Source organism: Macaca nemestrina, chromosome 6 (genome assembly GCF_043159975.1).
Source record: "Macaca nemestrina isolate mMacNem1 chromosome 6, mMacNem.hap1, whole genome shotgun sequence".
Classification (NCBI taxonomy): domain Eukaryota; kingdom Metazoa; phylum Chordata; class Mammalia; order Primates; family Cercopithecidae; genus Macaca; species Macaca nemestrina.
Genome location: NC_092130.1, coordinates 40386168 through 40404800, shown reverse-complemented (window position 1 = coordinate 40404800; position 18633 = coordinate 40386168). Strand labels below are relative to the sequence as shown.

The 18633-nt window shown below is 43.0% G+C and overlaps 1 protein-coding gene across 4 annotated transcripts in view; it reads right to left on the bottom strand.

Annotated features, from left to right (window-relative positions):
• The window catches only part of LOC105467248 (neuregulin 2), a 266503-nt gene that overhangs the window by 196851 nt on the left and 51019 nt on the right, over window positions 1-18633 (bottom strand). For 3 of the 4 annotated variants that reach the window (XM_071098316.1, XM_071098315.1, XM_071098317.1), the window contains exon 1: window positions 758-3441. In XM_071098316.1, coding sequence (XP_070954417.1) covers window positions 758-1451 — 694 coding nt within the window. In that variant the 5' untranslated portion in view covers window positions 1452-3441. Of the gene's footprint in view, window positions 1-757; window positions 3442-3860; window positions 3936-18633 lie in introns of those variants that run through there. The other variant, XM_071098314.1, reaches the window with a different exon arrangement.

Below are 18633 nucleotides of genomic sequence, written 5' to 3'. Positions count from 1 at the left end.
TTTCATCATCATCGCAATCAACAGACCTTGTAATATCCCCCAGAAACAGCTATTACAAAAAAAAAAAAAAAAAAGAGGTGACTGCTTGCTAGTCTTAAGAAAAAGATGGGCTACCTGCTTAGCAAAAACAGACAATCACGATGGAGAAAAAAACTGGAGCCACATGGAGGACGGAAAACAGTAGCAGAAAAAGTCCAACTCTGCCTGCGCCAGCGGTGTGGATGAGCAGAGCAACCAGCCCAGGAGAGGAAGGAGGGGGCGGGGGCGATCATTCCCTAGGAGAACTTGTAAGCGGAGGCCTTCACAGCCTGGGAGTCTGCCCAGCTGCTTCTGCAGACCCTGCCAGCCTGGGCACGGCAGGCCCGCGGGAACAGAGCGGGCAAGGCCTCCGAGGGTCACTCCTGACACTGAGCCTCAGGCCAGCGCCGCCAGGACCTCTCCGTTTTTCCTTCCGCTACTGGGCTATGATGGCAGCTTTCCAGCCCCACATGCCATACATCAGCCGCAGATCCCCGCTGGCACAGGCCAGCGCCTCCCTCCGCCCCCCGCCCCTGGCACACTTTGAGCCTGATCCTCCTTCTCTTCAACCCCAACCCCCTCACCCACCCGTGCCAGGCGCCCTGCCCAGGGGCGGCCCCACCCCCCAGCGCCCGGACTTTGCCAGGCCCGGGCACCTGCAGCACCTCCCTGCCCCACCCCCATTCTCCACCACCTCGCCCCTCCCCCCTTTCTCCAGCAAAGGGAGGGGGCGACTCACCGCAGTCAGTGCACAGGATCTTGCCCACCTCTTTCTTGAGATTTTTGCCGTTGGTGTCGAGGGGGGCAAAGGCCGTCTTAAAGACTAAGGGCTGTTCCGTGGGCTCCAGGAAAAAGATGTAGCGCTGGTTCCTTTCGAGCGGCGCACAGGAGCCCACGCTGATCACCTGCTCGCGCTGCAGCCCCCCGCTCCGGAGCGGCCACTTGTCCAGCACCTTTACCAGCGCTACCCGACCCGAGGCGGGCGGCTCTCGGGTGCTGTTGGAGCTGGAGCCGCCGGCTGGGGCCAGCCCCTGTACCTTGCCCTCCACCACCACGGGTGCCTTGTACGCCTGGTCCTGCACCGACTTGAGGCTGGGCGAGTAGCAGGCGAGCGACACACCGAAGAGCAGCATGGAGAAGCCGGGGGCCGGGTCGCGCCTCATGCCGCCGGCGGCTGCGGCTCGCGAACGGGCGGCGGCTCTCCGGGCTGCGGAGCTGCGGGGCTGCGGCTGTCGCTGCGGCCGCGGCTCTGGGGGCGCAGCGGGACGAGAGATGCTGCTGTTGTTGCTGCTGCTCCTGCTGCTGCCGCCGCTCTCGCTGCTGCTGCTGCTGCTCCTCTCGCTGCTGCTGCTGCTGCTGCTGTCGCTGTAGCTGCTGCACCGACCCTTCTCCAGTGGCGGCGGCGGCAGCGCTGAGCAGCAAACCTGCCGCATCTGGCCAGGCCATTTGGGGGGCTCCGCCGCTCAGCCGCCGCCGCCTTGGGAGGGGAAACAGAGCCCGCTGGAAAACCGGAAACAGCGTAACGTTAGCGCCTCTTAGCCCTCCACCGGCAGCCCGGGGAGGTGGCCCAGCTAGGGCAGGGGGCAGGCGGCAAGCGGGCCGCGATGCGCAGCGCGGCGCAGCGCAGCGCTCCCACCCTGTGCGCCAGGACCTGGAGGAGGATGCGGAGGATGGGACGCCCGCCCACTTGCTCTCTCGCGCCCCCTCTGCCCCCGGACTGAGTGGGGAGCGCGGTTTCTGCAGGGGAAGCTTGGGACTGCACTGCTTTAGTGCCCGCCTTCAGCCCGCAGGGGCGAGGGAGGAATCGTGCCACCCTTTGCTCTCGGAATTTATCGGTATGACAGTAGGGGTGGTGCGTGAGGAGAAGGCGGAGAAGAGATAACGGGCTCCTGACACCATCCTATGAACGTGGGAATGGGACGCAGGGCGTGCCCCCTGCCTTTGGCCGGCAGCTGTAGGAGCCAGAGAGGTTGCCATGGCCAGGGTGGCCGGCCAGCCTCTCGCCTCTTGGGCTGTCCTCTTTCCTAGGAGGACCCTGGAGCCCAGCCCCTAAATGATACCACGTGCTCGGTCCTGCCACCGCCTGGTGAGAGCTGGATATTCGACTTGAGGTGGGGGAGGATCCCAGCCCCGTCATTATGGAAAGAGTTGAGCTACAAGGTGTCTTGTCTCAGCGTTGAGGACACCGAAGTGGTGGCTGAGAAAGGGTCCAGTCCCCAACACTCTGGCCTTTCTTCAGCAGCCACGTGAGGATCTGGCTGAGCACTGTACAACCTAATCTTTTAAAAATCTGCTAAGAGAGGTGGGGGGGCTTCTTGGGAGCCAATAGAGAGCCAGAGCCTGTCAGGGCCAGAGGTTGCTCCATAAAAAAGGTTTGTTTTGTTTTGTTTTGTTTTTCCAAGGCTGATGCTTGCAAGAGGCAGAAGAGTTTGCTGCACTGGAGCCAGCATCTGATTTAAAACACACACACACACACACACACACACACACACACACACACACACACCCAGCTCCATAATCCATTTGCCTATCAGTGAGGGTCCAGGGAGTTTTCAACACTCAGCTTTTAACCTTGAAAGATGTGGAGCTCAGGAATGCCAGTGAGATCTTGGGGAATTTTATACCGAACTTGGCTCCACAGGAAACTGGTCCAAGGATGACTGACTTAGGCTAGGACTGCTATTCTGGAAAGGAAGTAGAGAGAGCTACACCTTTCCTCCCAGCTAAGAGACATCTTAAACTCAATACATCCAAAACCAACATCATTATTTCTTCCACTTCACTCCAAATCACCTATAATTATTAATGCCACTGTTCTATTCTTTTAGACTATATCAATCCATTACAATGAGTCCCTTCATCTCATCTTTTATTCTTCCTCATCCAATTAATCACCAAGGCCTTTGGGTCTCCCTTTTAAAATAATCTCCAATTTATCTACTTCCACTCCAACTCTGCTGCAAACACCTGAAGTCCAAGTCCTCATCATCTCTCACTTGGACAACTTCAAAGCCTATTAACTGGTCTCCACTCCTTTCACCTCATCACCTATCTCCAGTCCTACCAATGCCAGAGTGATCCTTCTAAAAATAAAATGTAAGCACAATTTGGCCATGCTACCGCTCTCAGAAGTCAAGTCCAAACTCCTCAGCAAGGCTCGTCATGGGCTCTCTTTGTCTAGCCAACTTCATATCCTAAGAGCCAACCCCCCACCCTAGCAATCCTCAGCACTTCATGCTGTTTCTTGGTGTGCTTCTGCACACAATGTCTCTTGTGTCCAGAAAGCCTCACCTCCACCTTGTCCACATGGATAACTATTCTTTTCCCAAGGCCCAGCTCAGCATTATACTGCATCTCCCTTCCTACATATCCACCTCTACTTCCACCAACATACACATAGATGATGGAATTAATCCCTTCCTCCTCTGTATTGCCATGAGCCTTACTCATGGCATAGTATTACTGTTGGGATATGGCCCATACTGTATTTCAAGCAGCCATTTAATGGGTCTGCATCTCCCATCAGGCCAGGCATGTTAATGTAAGGGACTATGTATATATCCTATTCGCCTTTGGATTCCTATTACCTCCAACATAATGCCTGGCATAAAATAAGGATTAGCAAATCTCCAGTGAAAGAAGGAGAGAAGGAAGAAAATAACTGAAAATTGGCACTTTTAAAGGCATCAAGCCAACCTTGTTGGCTCCTTCAGTGTCCCCCATTTCATTTTCATAGATCACAGATCTCATAAATCACAAAACATCACTATAAGGAAGATAGCGACATCCGCTCTTTCATTTTTCAATGAAAGAAAAAGTCCCAGAGGGGATAGGGGACTTACTCAAGATCTCACACAGCCAGGACTGAACTCAGTCTTCTGTTTCTGAGACGAGGGTCGTAGTGAAGAATTTGTTTTCTGGAAACCAGAAGAGCTGGGTTTTAAAGCAACTCTGTGACTTACCAACTTTGGGATGAGTCTATTTTACTCTCTAGGCCTTAGTTTCCTTATCAGTATGAAGGAGAAAATAATAGGGTCTACTTCATAAAGCCATTTTTTGCTTATTATGTGCTTTCAATAAATATTCAATCAAATGGCTCCTCTGTGCCAGTCACTGAGGCACTATATGTTACTGGGTACACTGTGGTAAACCAAACTGTTCAACAGTACATGTCTGTGCTCTCAAAGCTCATACTCTGACTGGGAAGACAACAGTAAACAAGTACACAAATGGGTAACTAATTACTTGTATTGCTGAGTATCCTGAAGGAAATAAACAGGATGAAATGATAGAGAATAATGGAAAGGGGAGAGGATAGGTCTACTTGGATAACAGAAGGCTTGTCTGAGGAGATAACATTTAAGCTGAGACTAGAAGGATGAGGAGGATGTGGATTATGTGAGATAATATGTAAAGTGCTTAGAACAATGTCTGGTGCACAGTAAGGGCCAAACTTAAAGTTGAGAATTATTAATATTTTACTTACACTGGTGGTTCCCAATCTAAAAGCTGCGAATTTCTAAGTGGTATTAGCCTACTGTGGTAGGCTAAGTGGGGTAGATCACTTGAGGTCAGGAGTTCAAGACTAGCCTGGCCAACATGGTGAAACCCCATCTTTACTACCAAAAAAAAAAAAAAAAAAAAAGCTGGGCGTGGTGGCGCTCACCTGTAATCCCAGCTGCTTGGGAGGCTGAGGCAGGGAAATGCTAGAACCCAGGAGGCAGAGGTTGCAGTAAGGCTCATAACACTGCACTCCAGCCTGGGCAACAGAGCCCTATCTCAAAAAAAAAAAAAAAAAAAAAAAAAAGCAATACAATTTTTCAATAGCATATGTCATGAAGAATAAATATATTATTTTCCTCTCTCTCTCTCTCTTATTTATTTATTTATTTATTTATTTATTTATTGAGACAGAGTTTTAGTCTTGTTGCCCATGCTGGAGTGCAATGGTGCAATCTTGGCTCACTGCAGCCTCTGCTTCCCAGGTTCAAGCAATTCTGCCTCAGCCTCCCAAGTAGCTGGGACTACAGGGTCCCGCCACCACTCCCAGCTAATTTTGTATTTTTAGAAGAAACGGGGTTCTACCATATTGGCCAGGCTGGTCTCGAACTCCCGACCTCAAGTGATCCACCCGCCTCGTCCTCCCAAAGTGCTGGAATTACAGGCGTGGGCCACCTTGCCTGGCCAGCATCGCTTTCATTGTCGTCTAAGAGGTCTTTAATTTCCTCAAACTACTTCCACATATACACTATTCGAAATTCATAACACTGAAGAGCACATGGGATAAGCATTATTTTACAAAAACATGAGGAAAATCGACACACGGAGAATTTAAGTGACTTTCCCAAGATCACAAAGCTATGGATATCTTTTTTTGCCAAGATTTATAACAAACTCAATCTCACACTTTTGAATAGGACCACATAAAGAAATGGAAGCCAGACCTGTTCACTATACCATGGCTTAGCACAAGGTTGTGAAAAAAACTGGTTCATGGTAGCAGTGGGCTGTGTCACTATATAATAATCACTAAGAACAAAAACAGAAGTAGACAGAATGGTATAGACATTCTGAATTCAAGATAGAACACCCACATGAAAAGCTTGGCTTCTTTTCTCGGATCCCTCCCACACAGGATGGGCTTCTTCCAGCTTTAGCCAGGATAGCAGGCCAGAAAGGGCCACTGAACCAGGTTCATGGCTTACTGCAGCTAGGAGAACTGGCTAATCAAGGAGATCTGTATGGCCTTTATCTGGTCACTGAGTCTCACAAATCAAGCCGAACACTTTGCAGGGCAGTCTCGCTTTCTAAATAAAGAAATTTTGTAAACTTATTTTTTCTCCTTTTGAAATCTGTTTTCTAAATTTGGCTTCCAGAGTCACTTTCAGGTTCTGTGTGGTTAATTTCTTTTCCTCCAAGGATTTTCAAACAAGGGACTAAACAGAAAACAGATATTGAGAGTCAGAATGTTAGCACTGGGGAAGACTTTAGTATCAATGTAGCCTGATGTCCTTCTTTTACAGAGGAAGGCACAGAGACTATGGAGATTATTTGATTTGCTCAAGGTCACACAGCCTTGTTGGCAGCAGGAATAGCCCTCATTCCCTGACCCCTGGCCCAGTGCTCTTTTGTCTACTTTTCAAAATCCTGACTCCACCTCTACTGGAACGTGAGCTTGGACAAGTCACTTCACCTTTTTGGTTTGTTTGTTTTTTGAGATGGAGTCTCGCTCTGTCACCCAGGCTGGAGTGCAGTGGCGTGATCTCGGCTCACTGCAACCTCTGCCTCCCGGGTACAAGCGATTCTCCTGCCTCAGCCTCCTGAGTAGCTGGAATTACAGGCACGCGCCATCACACCCAGATAATTTTTGTATTTTTAGTAGAGACAGGGTTTCACCATTTTGGTTGGGCTGGTTTTGAACTCCTGACCTCGTGATCCTCCCGCCTCAGCCTCCCAACGTGCTGGGATTACAGGCTGAGCCACCATGCCCGGCCACTTCACCTTTTTAAGTCTTTTCATTTCTGAGCCTTAACTACTTTGCATTTCACAACTGGAAAATTTATAGTGGTTTAATAACTTTCCAAATGACAGACACAGTTGGGACTCTAATCCAAGCTTGTCCATTGCCAAAGCACGTCCTCATGCATAGCACCGTCAGAACTCCCTGGGTAAGAGGCGGTCTCTTGGTGTCACTTTCATTATCATCTAAGAGGTCTCTAATTTCTCTGATTTCCTTTTTTGGGAGGGGCCCCCAGTAAAATATCTACTTCTTAGGAGTTGTGTAAGGATTAAGTGAGTTAATTCATGTGAAATGTTTCACACAGTAGCTGGACACAGAGAAACTTGCTAAGTGTGAAGTCTCTGGAGTCAAACTGCCTGCGTCTGAATTCCAGCTCTGCCAGTTTGCTTGACTGACATTTTGGCCTAGCTACTTACGTTCTCTGTCTCAGTTTCCTCAACTGTAAAGTGAGTAAAATGATATATATTCCTACATCATTAAAATTGTTATGAGTCTTAAATAAAATAATATGTATAACCCACTTAGAATAGTGTTCAGCACATGTTAACCATTATTAGTTTGACTGTAATAACCACTTTTCTTATTTTAAGTAGCCATACTTTGCCCAAAATTCATCAGTTTTAAAAGCATTCACTTTCATATGTTTTGAACACATGCTGAAATTCTTAAGATTGGAGCCTGATTTTCTGCTTTATTTAAAAAAAAAAAAAAAAAGCCTCTCATTGGTAGTTCCAGTTCCCAATCAAGAGAGGCCAGGATTCAATAATTTATAGCCTATGGCTATGTTTGGAGTCAAGGGGCTTCCACTCCCCAATTTGCTGAAAAGGGCAGCAGCCCCTCTGTCTGAATTGTTCCATCTGGGATAATAATAATTATTCCTTTGCAAAGTGCTTTGAGACCTTTGGATGAAGAGTGCTATGTGAACACAAATTATTATCTCTTTTCCAGATATGACTTTTAGATTAAAATCCAGAAGCTCCCTAAAATAGACCATAGCAGAAGTACGGTCTGGACACAGATACATCTGTCCATTATTATCACAACCAGATAATACATTCATGATCAACATCATCATTCATTTTCTTTTACATGTCATAGCAGATCTAACTTGGATTGGGAAAAAATGAGATGTCCTCAAGATGGATGTTTTTGCTGTTTAACTTTCAAAGATTTCCCCCACTCTGTTTTCCTGATTTGTGTTTTTGGAATCCTCTCCTGAGGTCAACAGGAACTCTGAGGTTGATTCAACTCTGGGGGCGTGAAGCAGGACAAGAAAAAGGAATTATTCTCTTAGTCCCAAATCCTCATGCTAGGGTACCTTCAAGTGTCCAATTCATCTGTTTCTACTTTATAGTTTTTAGTTCATGTGCATTCTTTTTCATGTGGTTTCTAGGCACTTCAATATCATCCGAAGTCAGTAATTTTAAGACTTTACTTTCCGTGAGTTTTTGTTACAATTCCTAAATTTATTTATTCATTCTTCCAGAAACATTTATTGAAAAATCTGCTATGCATAGCACTGCCCCAGATGCTAAAGAAATAATAGCCATGGTTCCTGCTAGAGCTAAAATCTAGGCAAAATTGGAGTCAGGTGAGCTGTTATCTGTTGAGCGGGCACCCGTTCTTGATTCTTATACACACACACACACACACACACACACACACACACACACACACACACCCCACTTCTCCTTTAATGTCATCCTTCCCCTTTGTATTTCAGAGGCTCAGTGTCCCACTGCTCTCTCGGCTCTCACAATTCTAAGGGCAGAGACAGTGTGTTTTGCAAATGCTAGGCCCTCAATATTTGCTGATATGACAAACTCAGTCACAATAAAGGATTAACATCTGTTAAAGTGTAATGCATAACTCCTTATGTTATGCCTTCATTTCTAAGGCATCCTATATTATTCATTTCAAAATGAACTTATTCATTCCAATAGTATTTTTATTTCATTATTTCTTTTAGAACATCCATTTGATTAATACTTATTTTAGAACTTATCATTCAAAAGTGTCTTTAGCGCCTACTCTGTTTCAAGCTTTCTATCAGATGCTAAGAACGTAGAGGCAAATAAGACACATAAGGCCTCTGCCCTTGAACAGTTTACACTCGTAAAGGGAGACAGACACTAAAAGGAAGAAATAAACAAAAATAAATTCAGTGATAGAAAGAAAAGAGGGGGAAATAAAGAGAGAGGTGTGTGAGTATGATTGGATTGAAAATGACCAGGACAGGATAGGTACAGTGACTCACGCCTGTAATCCCAGCACTCTGGGAGGCTGATGTGGGCAGATCACCTAAGGTCAAGAGTTTGAGAAAAGCCTGGCCAACATGGTGACATCCCATCTCTACCAAAAAAAAAAATCTGGGTATGGTGGTCGGCGTCTGCCGTCCCAGCTACTTGGGAGGCTGAGGCAGCAGAATTGCTTGAATCCAGGAGGCGGAGGTTGCAGTGAGCCAAGATAGCGCCTCTGCACTCCAGCCTGGGCGACAAAGAGAGATTCCAAGAAAAAAAAAAATGACCAGGACAGGACAGTGCTTACAGGCATGGTTTCTCTAAGAAGACGGAATTTGAGCTGAGACGTGAAGAATGAAGAGGAGTCAGCCACACAAAACACTGGGAGCAGAGCATTTGAAGCAGAGGGAAGAATCCCACACAAAAGGCCTGAGGAAATAATGAGCTTGACATGATCAAAGTAAGGAAGGAAGGCCAGTGGGGTTAGAGATTGTTATAACAAGGAAGAAGAGTGGTATGGGATGAGGTCAGGGAGACAAGTAGTGACGAGACTCTTGCTGGGCCTTGCAAACTAAAGTAAGTTTGTTTGTTTGTTTGTATCCAAAGTAAGTATGGATTATTTTCTAAGTACAATGGGAAGTCACTGGAGAGTTGAAGTAGACACCATGCGATTTAAAATTAAAAGAGATCACTCTGAGGTATGGGGCAGAGACTGTCATGGTAGAAGAGTGGAATCAACAAGACCAGTTAGGAAGCTGGCAGTGTCCTGTCCTGGTCTTTTTTTGCTTTTTTTGTTTGTTTGTTTGTTTTTTTTGCAGTAGTCTAGGAGAGATGACAGTGGTTTCAACTTGTGTAGTAGCCATGGAGATAAAGAAAAATTGATGGAATTAGATATAATTTGAAGATGGAACCAACAAGACTTGCTAGAGTGGATGAAGTAGGCAAGGAAAATAGAGTAATCACAGATGACTAAAGTTTTGGCTTGGACAGAGGACAGCACCATTGGTTGAGATGAGAAATTCAGTAGTTGAAAGAAATAGAAAATTCCATTTTTGACGTATTAATACCAAGATGCCTGTTAGACATGCAAATGGAAATTCAAGCACAAGTGGGTAGGTAAGTCTTGGCTTAAAATATGAGGTTAGAATTAAAGGTCTACATTTGGGAGTCAACATATAGTTGGTATTTAAAGCTATAGAACTAGATAAGATGAAATGAGAAGGGTAATAGGGAAGAGGTTCTAGAACAGCACTGTCCAGTAGAAATGTGTGAGCCACACATATGAGCTACATGTGTAATTTTACATTTTCTAGTAGCCATATTAAAAAGTAAAAAGAAATAGAATAATTTTAATAACAATATATCTAAAATGTTATTATTTCAACATGTACCCATGTAAAAAATTATTCATGAGATATTTTACATTCATTTTTTAAATACTAAGTCTTTGAAATCCAGAGTGAATGTTATGTTTTACGGCATATCTCATTTCTCACTAGTCACATGTCAAGTGCTCAGCAAACCAACGTTTAGATGTTGAATAGAGGAGGAGGAGTCAGGAAAGAAAACTGTAAGAATGGTGCCACAGAAGCCAAGAGAAGTATTTTAAAAAGGGACTGGTCAGCTGTGTCCAATGTTTATAAGAGGCTGAGTAAGATTAGAAGTGGCAATAGAATTCAGCAACATGGAGGTCACTAATGACCTTGACTAAAGCTGCTTCAGTGGAGTGATGGCTTCCTGGAAGGAAGCCAGAATGGAGTCAATGAAAGGTAAGGAAGTGGTGCCAGCCAGTATAAACAACTGTTTCAAAAAGTTTTGCTGTGCAGAGGAACAGAGAAATGAGCACTAGTTGGAGGGGGATATGGAGTCAAGGAAGGGTTTTTATTAAAATAGGAGATGTCAGAGCATGCTCAAATGGCAATGGGAATGTTCCAAGAAGAAGGAAGAAACTGTTGTGGGAGAAAGTGGATAGTAAGTGAGGAATGGAAATCCTTGAGAGAACAAGAGAGATGAGTGTAAGAGCACAAAGAGAGGAGCTGGTCTTTGACAAGAAAAATTATTCTTTTATCAAAACAGGAAGGCAGACAGACTATGGACACAGTATAGAAGAATGGATACAGATTAGTTTATAGAGCTGAGGAATGGAATCTTCATTTTAACACAGGGCTGAAGCCATAAGCAAAAGCAAGCAAAAACCAAAAAGAAAAAAATCAGAGAGAGAGAGAGAGAGAAAAGAGGAATGCAAGCTGGAAAGGAAAAAGGTGGTATGCATGTGGAAGGGGAAGAAGGGACACTGTATTCTTCTTTTCTTTTCTTTAAAAACAATCCATTTGATCAATATAAGAGAGGATTAAACTTTTCAAGGATCTGAACTGTTGGTGTCCACCCTCCAAGATACCCCTTTCTCTGCATCAGGATACCTAGGAAACCAATTTAGTAATCACAAGGTTGCTTGATGATCAGTCTCTGGGCAAAGGGAATAAATAATCTTGAGTTCATTTCATTCAAGGGTTAAAAAAAAAAAAAAAAGCCTGATGAGCTATTTCTGATACATGTAACAGGGTACACATGCTTGCTACATTCAGAGTATCTCTCCCCTGAGCAATGTTGGAAACAAAGCAACACAATCTCATAATCCAGTTTATGGAACAATCTACCTGAGGCCTCTTCCAGCCGTTAAGAAAATTGAAAACCACTAGAGGCAAAATATATCAGGCTGGGTCCCAAGCAGGAAATACTATTCTATTCAAAACAGTTTGCTGAAAATAACTTATTAAAGGGACTATCTACAAAGATGTGGGCCAAGCTAAGGGAAACAAGACTCAGTAGAGATACCCAGGGGCCTGCATGAGCGGTAAAACATTCCCTTCCCTCGACATACAGGGGTGAGGTAAAGAAGAAGATCCCAGTAAGTACTGGAGTCACATCGAAGGGGCCATCAGGCAGCTCCTGCAAGAATGTGGCAGTAAAGTAGGGAGAAAGAAGGGGGAAGAAACAATCCAGTCTCTCCTTTCTGCTTTTCCTCCTACCCCCATGCCAAGTTTCTGCTGAATGAACCACAGTCAGAAGCCAAAGGATGAGGGAACCCACAGAAGTCAATGTACAGGGTTCCAGGCAGGACAAGGGAGGGCAAAGAGTGAATCTGATGGGTGGGAGTTGGGGGGCAAACAGTATAACTAGCTTGGGAAGATAAGCTATTCTTACATGAAACAAAGAAGCACCTAAATAGGAATGCCAACCTTGGACTATTTATGGAGCACTAAATTTATGATAGAGAGGAGGGAAGGGAGAGGGAAAGCGAAGTAAAACTCTCATTCACACAAAGATAACAGTAACTCTTAGCTTTCATTCATCTCTTTTACCAGACCAGAGATTTGGAGAAGGGGGAGATATTATTTTGCATTTCATTTTATTCAAGAGAAGACTTTTATTTTCCCCTTATTATTAGAAGGCAAAAAATCCTAGATATAAAAATATTTGTTTGAGTCTTTGAGAAAAAAGAATCCTTTACAGATTTTCATATCCTATTATCCTTATGCTACTATTCCCACCTCCCCTCCATGTGCACTGCTGGAAAGAGGCCTAAACCTCCAGGAGATACTGGTTTACTGAAGCTTAAATTTAGACAAAAGACCTGATGCAGACATTTGAGGTCACTAAGCTTCTGTCACCATATGGACATAATCAAACAGAAGGCAATACAGCATTGTGGTTAAGAAGGTAGGCTCTGAATCCAGACTACCTGGGTTTAAATGCATGTTCTACTACTTACTTGCTGTGTGACCTCCAGTAAATTACTCCTGTCATCCTCCATATCATCTGTAAAATGGGGATAATAACAGTACGTATTCTACAGTGTTAGCTTACGCGGATTACATGAGATACTTCATGTAAAGTACTTAGGGTACTGTCTGGCATATAGTAAATGCTTAAGAAGAGTCTTATTATTAATAAAGCTAACTTTCTGATTCTGAAGTATTATGCAATCAATTCTATTTCTCTTTAATAACCTGGTCTTTGTCTCCTCTCCATATGTTTAGATTATTCTCTAGAATCAATCTCTCTCCCATTCTCTCTCTCTCTCTCTCTCTCTCTCTCACACACACACACACACACACACACACACATACACACAGTAGATAGTGGAGTCCTCATTTCTCATTTATATCAAAGGTGTTTGGATATTCTTTAATTCATTCATTTACTCATATCTTTATTGAGCACCTACTATGTTCCAGATACTGTACTAGGTGCTGGGCATAATATAAAAGTGAGAAAAAACAGACAAAGCCCTTACTCCTAAGAAGCCTGTGATCCAGTGAGGGATACAACATTAATCAAATTACTCCAAATAAATACTATATGGTATTTACTATCATATAATATACACTAAGCACTATCATATAGTATTTATTTGTAGTAATTACATTAATGAAAAACCTGAGTTGCAATATCACAATACGCTTATGGGCATTGTCCATCAGCTCAGGTTTTTCATCATCTAGAGAAAAGGAGGAGCAGAATTCCATGAGCTACAAGTGAGACACCAGGCTTCGCTGTCCAATGTGGTAGTCACTAACCACATGTGTCTATTTATATTTTAGTTGTAAGTAACTAAAGCTAACTATAAAGTTTTAAATGTTTCTCATTTGCACTAGCCACTTTTCAAGCATTCAGTCATCATATGTAACTAATGGCTACTGTATTGAACAGTGAAAATACAGAACAGTTCTATCATTGTAGAAAGTTTATTGGACAGCCCTCAGATATGAAAGAACCCTTCAGTCGTGAAAGAACCTCAGATATAAAAGAAATTTCCATGGTCTGGAAAGGGGACGTGCTGGCAAAAGTAGGGAAAATGCTGTGAGATACAGGAAACATGGCAAAGATAAGGTATTTCAGCTTAACCGTAATTTCAATTTCTAGTAGACATAAGGGTGCAAGGGTGATACAAGTCTAAAATATTGCATGGACTAGTTCCCCTCCCTATCACTTCCTCACCAAAAATACATTTTTCTAATGGAACTTCATGTTCAATTTCAGGTATTTTTTGTTTGCATGTTTTGTGATGTAACTTCAGGGGAAAACAGAATTCACTTTATAATGAATTATCATGTTTACATTCCAACTTTTTTGCAATGAAAAGCTATAGGGATATCTGTATGGGCCAAGTGGCTTTTCCCAGAAGCCGCATGATTTTGGGATTTGTCAGTTAGCTCTCTTCCATATTTTGGACTCCACCATTTCTCACTCATGAACATGCCACTTTTTCAGATTTCCTTTTTCTCATTATCTTGGGAACACAAAGCTTTAAGTATAGTTTCACATTGACTGTGTTTACATCCATGGGGTCAGAAGCAAGGGCTCTTCATTTTCCTGTGTGTGATCACGGAGTCAGTGCTCCCTTTTCACTGGTACTTGACAGTGCCTCAGAAAAATGCTGTAACTAGTGCGTGTGTAGCGAGGGAAATGGGACTTTTAAAATTTGCACCCAGGATAAATCTGCCATGTGCACAGAAAAATAAGAGGAGTCCTGGTGACAGGTGGCAGTTTTCTACCTGGGAAAAGAAATTCAAGTCACCAAAGGGGAAATGAAGCTTTACTTATTTTCTAGGTCTGAGAAAAATCACAGCTGTTGTTGTTAAGAAGTCTTATCGGACAGTCTTAATTAGCAAGTCAAAATATGGATATGGTTTCTCAGTTATAGATTGTATGAAGAGATAAATTATAAAATATGGCCCCAAAGCTGAAACTAACCTAATACTGAATCCCTCCCAAACAATCCAGCTGACCAACATGTAGGAAGTCCTTCACCCCTGAGACTGCCATGGGGTGAGGAAACCCAACCATCTGTGTGAAAAGGCTCACATGGAGGAAAACCAAGGCCTCTGGCTGGCAGCCCCAGCAGAGCTTCCAGCTGGCAGCCAACACAAACTGCCAGCCATGAGAGTGAGGCCATTCTGGACATTTCACCATTCTCAGGACCCTGGCCAACCCTTGTGAAGCAGAAGTCAATCTACCAAAAAGTGAGAAATAATAAATTGCTGTTTTAAGCCACTAAGTTCGGAAGTTTGGCTGACCCTTGAACAACACAGGTTTGAACTGCATGGGGCCACATATACACAGATTTTTTCCAGTGAAACTCTCACTGAATGCGCTTGCCTCTCCTGCCTCCCCTTCCACCTCCTCCACCTCCTCCACCTCCGCCACCTCTGCCACCTCTGCCAACCCTGAGATAGCAAGACCCACCCTTCCTCTACCTCCTCCTCCTCCTCCTCAACCTACCCAATGTGAAGACCATGACAATGGAAGACCACTTCCATTCGGTGAATAGTAAATATATTTTTTCTTCCTTTTAGTTTCTTAATGACATTCCTTTTCTCTAGCTTACTTTATTGTAAGAATACAGTGTATAATATACATATGTGTTAATTGACTGTTTATGTTATCGGCGAGTCTTCCCAGTCAACAATAGGCTATTAACTTATTAATTTTTGGGGAAATCAAAAGTTATATGTGGATTTCCAACTGCACAGGCAGAGAGGATGTCCGTGTCCCTAACCCCATATTGCTCAAGGATCAACTGTAGTTTGTTAGAGAGAAATAGATGCTGAAACAGTACCTTAGATAAGACTATCTAGAGACTATCTAGCGTACTTCCTTTGTACATAATGGTAGGCATATTATTTTGTTTTGATAAACTCAACTATGTCATGGAAGGAGGAAAAAATCAGACAGACATTTTCCCTTCTTCTTACTACCAAATATGCTAATCTTTCCATGCCTGTACTCACACTGCCTACCTTTCTTCTGTTACATTGAAAGAACTGTCCCTGTTCCTGTCAAAAACCAGCACTTGCAGTTGTTTTCCAGATACCATCTTTTCTTGCCTTTTCAAGGACTCCACTCAATTCTCTCTTCCTTCTGCTACATTGTAAGTTTTTATCTGTCTGTTGACTCATTCCCATCAGCAAATAAACCTGCCTTAATATCATTCATTAAAATAAAACATTAATTTCATATCACCTCCACCCATTGTCCCATTTTTCTCCTTCCATTTATAGCAAAAAATCCTGAATCAGGTGTCCATGGTCTCTGTCTCCACTTTCCCACCTACTGTTTCTCAACACATCGCAACTTGTCACCAAGTTCAACAATCATCTCCTTTCCCTATCTTCCTCCATCTCTCAGTAATGTTTGACACATTCATCATTCCTTTCTTCAAACACTTTCTTCTTTTGGTTTCTGTTACATCTCACAGTTCTGGTTTTTACTCTATCTCTGGCTACTCTCTTAAAGTTGTTTCTGGATATTCCTCCTCTGATCAGCCTCAAATTGTTAGTATTCCCCCAGCATCAGTACAGGGACCTCCTTCTTTTCTCCATCTACCCTCATTCCATAGGTATAATTTCATCTGCTCTTATGGCTTTAAATACATCTAAGAGCTGATGACTCCCACATTTGTATTTATTTTCTTCTAATTTTTTTTTTTTTTTGAGATGGAGTTTCACTCTTGTTGCCCAGACTGGAGTGTAATGGTGTGATCTTGGCTCACTGCAACCTCCGCCTCCCAGGTTCAAGCAATTTTCCTGCCTCAGTCTCCCAAGTAGTTGGGATTATAGGCATGTGCCATCACCCCCAATTAATTTTGTATTTTTGGTAGAGACGGAGTTTCTCCAATTTTGTCAAGCTGGTCTCAAACTCCTGACCTCAGGTGATCAGCCTGCCTCGGCCTCCCAAAGTGCTGAGATTACAGGCATGAGCCACCGCTCTCGGCCACTACATTTGTATTTCTATACAAATACTTTTTCATGAAGCCCAGAACTACATATCCTCTTGCCATCTCTACTTAAAAGTCTAACAGGCAACTGAAATTTAACATTCTCAAAAAAGAACATGAATTTCCAATCCCATCTTCAAACTCACTCCTTCCTATTTTGGTAAATTGCATTGCCCTCTACATAGATAGATGCTTAAGTCAAAAATCCTACAAGACATTGAATCCACTATTTCCTTAACCACCCACATTTAATCCCAATCTTGTCAACTCTACCTCCAAAATACATCACAAATCCTTTCATTTATTCCTATCTCTACTGCTACCAGCTACTACCATCACTTAGACAAGTCACAATCATTTCCACCCTGGACTACCATAATCACCTCCTAACTATGAATTTCCTACAAAAGAGCTTTTTAAAATGCAAATTGGATATCACTGCCCTGCTCAAAATTCTCCAAAATTTGCCACTGTATTTAGAATAAAATTAAAATTCTTTACCCGAACCTAGAAGGTCTTACATTACCTGGCCTCTGCCTACTTTTCCAACCCTATGTCCTGTCACTTTCTTGTTAGTTCAGTCCAGTTCCAGCCACACACACCCACCTGCTGTTCCTTAAACACACCAACTGTGTACCAGCCCCAGGGCCTTTGCATTTGCTATTTTCTACACCTGAAGATCTTTTCAGACCTTTGCAAGGCTGGCTCCCTCTTGTCATTCAGGTATCAGTCGCTTCCTCAGAGGGATCTTAAACGATTGCCACCTAAAGAGTAGACCCCGGTCAGTCTGTAGAACATGTCATTTTCATTATAGCAATTCTTACTTGCTGATAATAGTTCGCTCATTTATTTGGTTGTTGTGTGTTTGTTTGTGGTCTGTTTTTCCCCACTAGAATATAAGCTCCATGTGAAAAGAGCCCATATTGGTTTTGTTCAATACTGTATTCCCAGAAGAGTGCCTGGCATTCAAAAGTGCTTACTAGGTGCTTTTCACATGGAGCTTACATTCTAGTGGGGAAAAATAGACAACAAACAAACCTACAAAAAACAAATAAGCAAACTATTATCAGCGAGTTAGAATTGCTATAATGAAAATGACAAGTTCTGGAGACTAATTGGGGGCTACTACTTAGCACCCAGTAGGCACTCAAAAGTGTATGTTAAATGAACAAATGCCAAATCAGGATAATGATTATAATTATGTCATTCCTCCAGCCTGGCAAACATGGTGAAACTCCATCTCTACTAAAAATACAAAAAAATTAGCCAGGCATGGTGGCACACACCTGTAATCCCAGTTACTTGGGAGGCTGAGGCAGGAGAATAGCTTGAACTGAGGAGGCGGAGGCTGCAGTGAGCCCAGATGGCACCACTGCACTCCAGCCTGGATGACAGAATGAGACTCCATCTCAAATAATAATAATAATAATAATAAATAATAAATAATAATAATTATTATTATGTCATTCTTTAACGTTGGTTCAGTTTAATAACTTTATATGGGTAGTAATATAAATGTTTCCTATGCAACTCACAATAGTCTCTATGAATGGTTTCTGTATACTATGTATACATGGTACTTTACTTATGACTCCTCAATTACAACTTTTGTAAAGGTAGGGATTACACCTTACTCAGTTTTGTATACTGAGAACCTATATAGTATCTGAACTATTATAGGCTCTAAAAATACTTTGGTGGCTTGAATAATGTCAGTCAAGCATCTGAATACTTGCTTTGAGCTTAAGTGGTAAAGTCGATATAAAAATGCATTATGACAGTGATCTCTCTACAAGGCATTTAAAACCTAAAATCAGGAGGGGTTATTGTGTAAAATTAAAACACAGGAAACAGTAAAACACTTTATAGAAGCAATCCAACATTTTAAGAATAAATACCTCCAGGAATAAGGAAAAATGAAAATAACTAATGATTTGATAGTGACACTGTGGGTATATTTTCTCATTTAAATTATCTTAATTGTTATTTATGTAAAAAGTACAACTCGTGACCTGGTGCGGTGGCTCACGCCTGTAATCCCAACACTTTGGGAGCCTGAAGTGGGCGGATCCTGA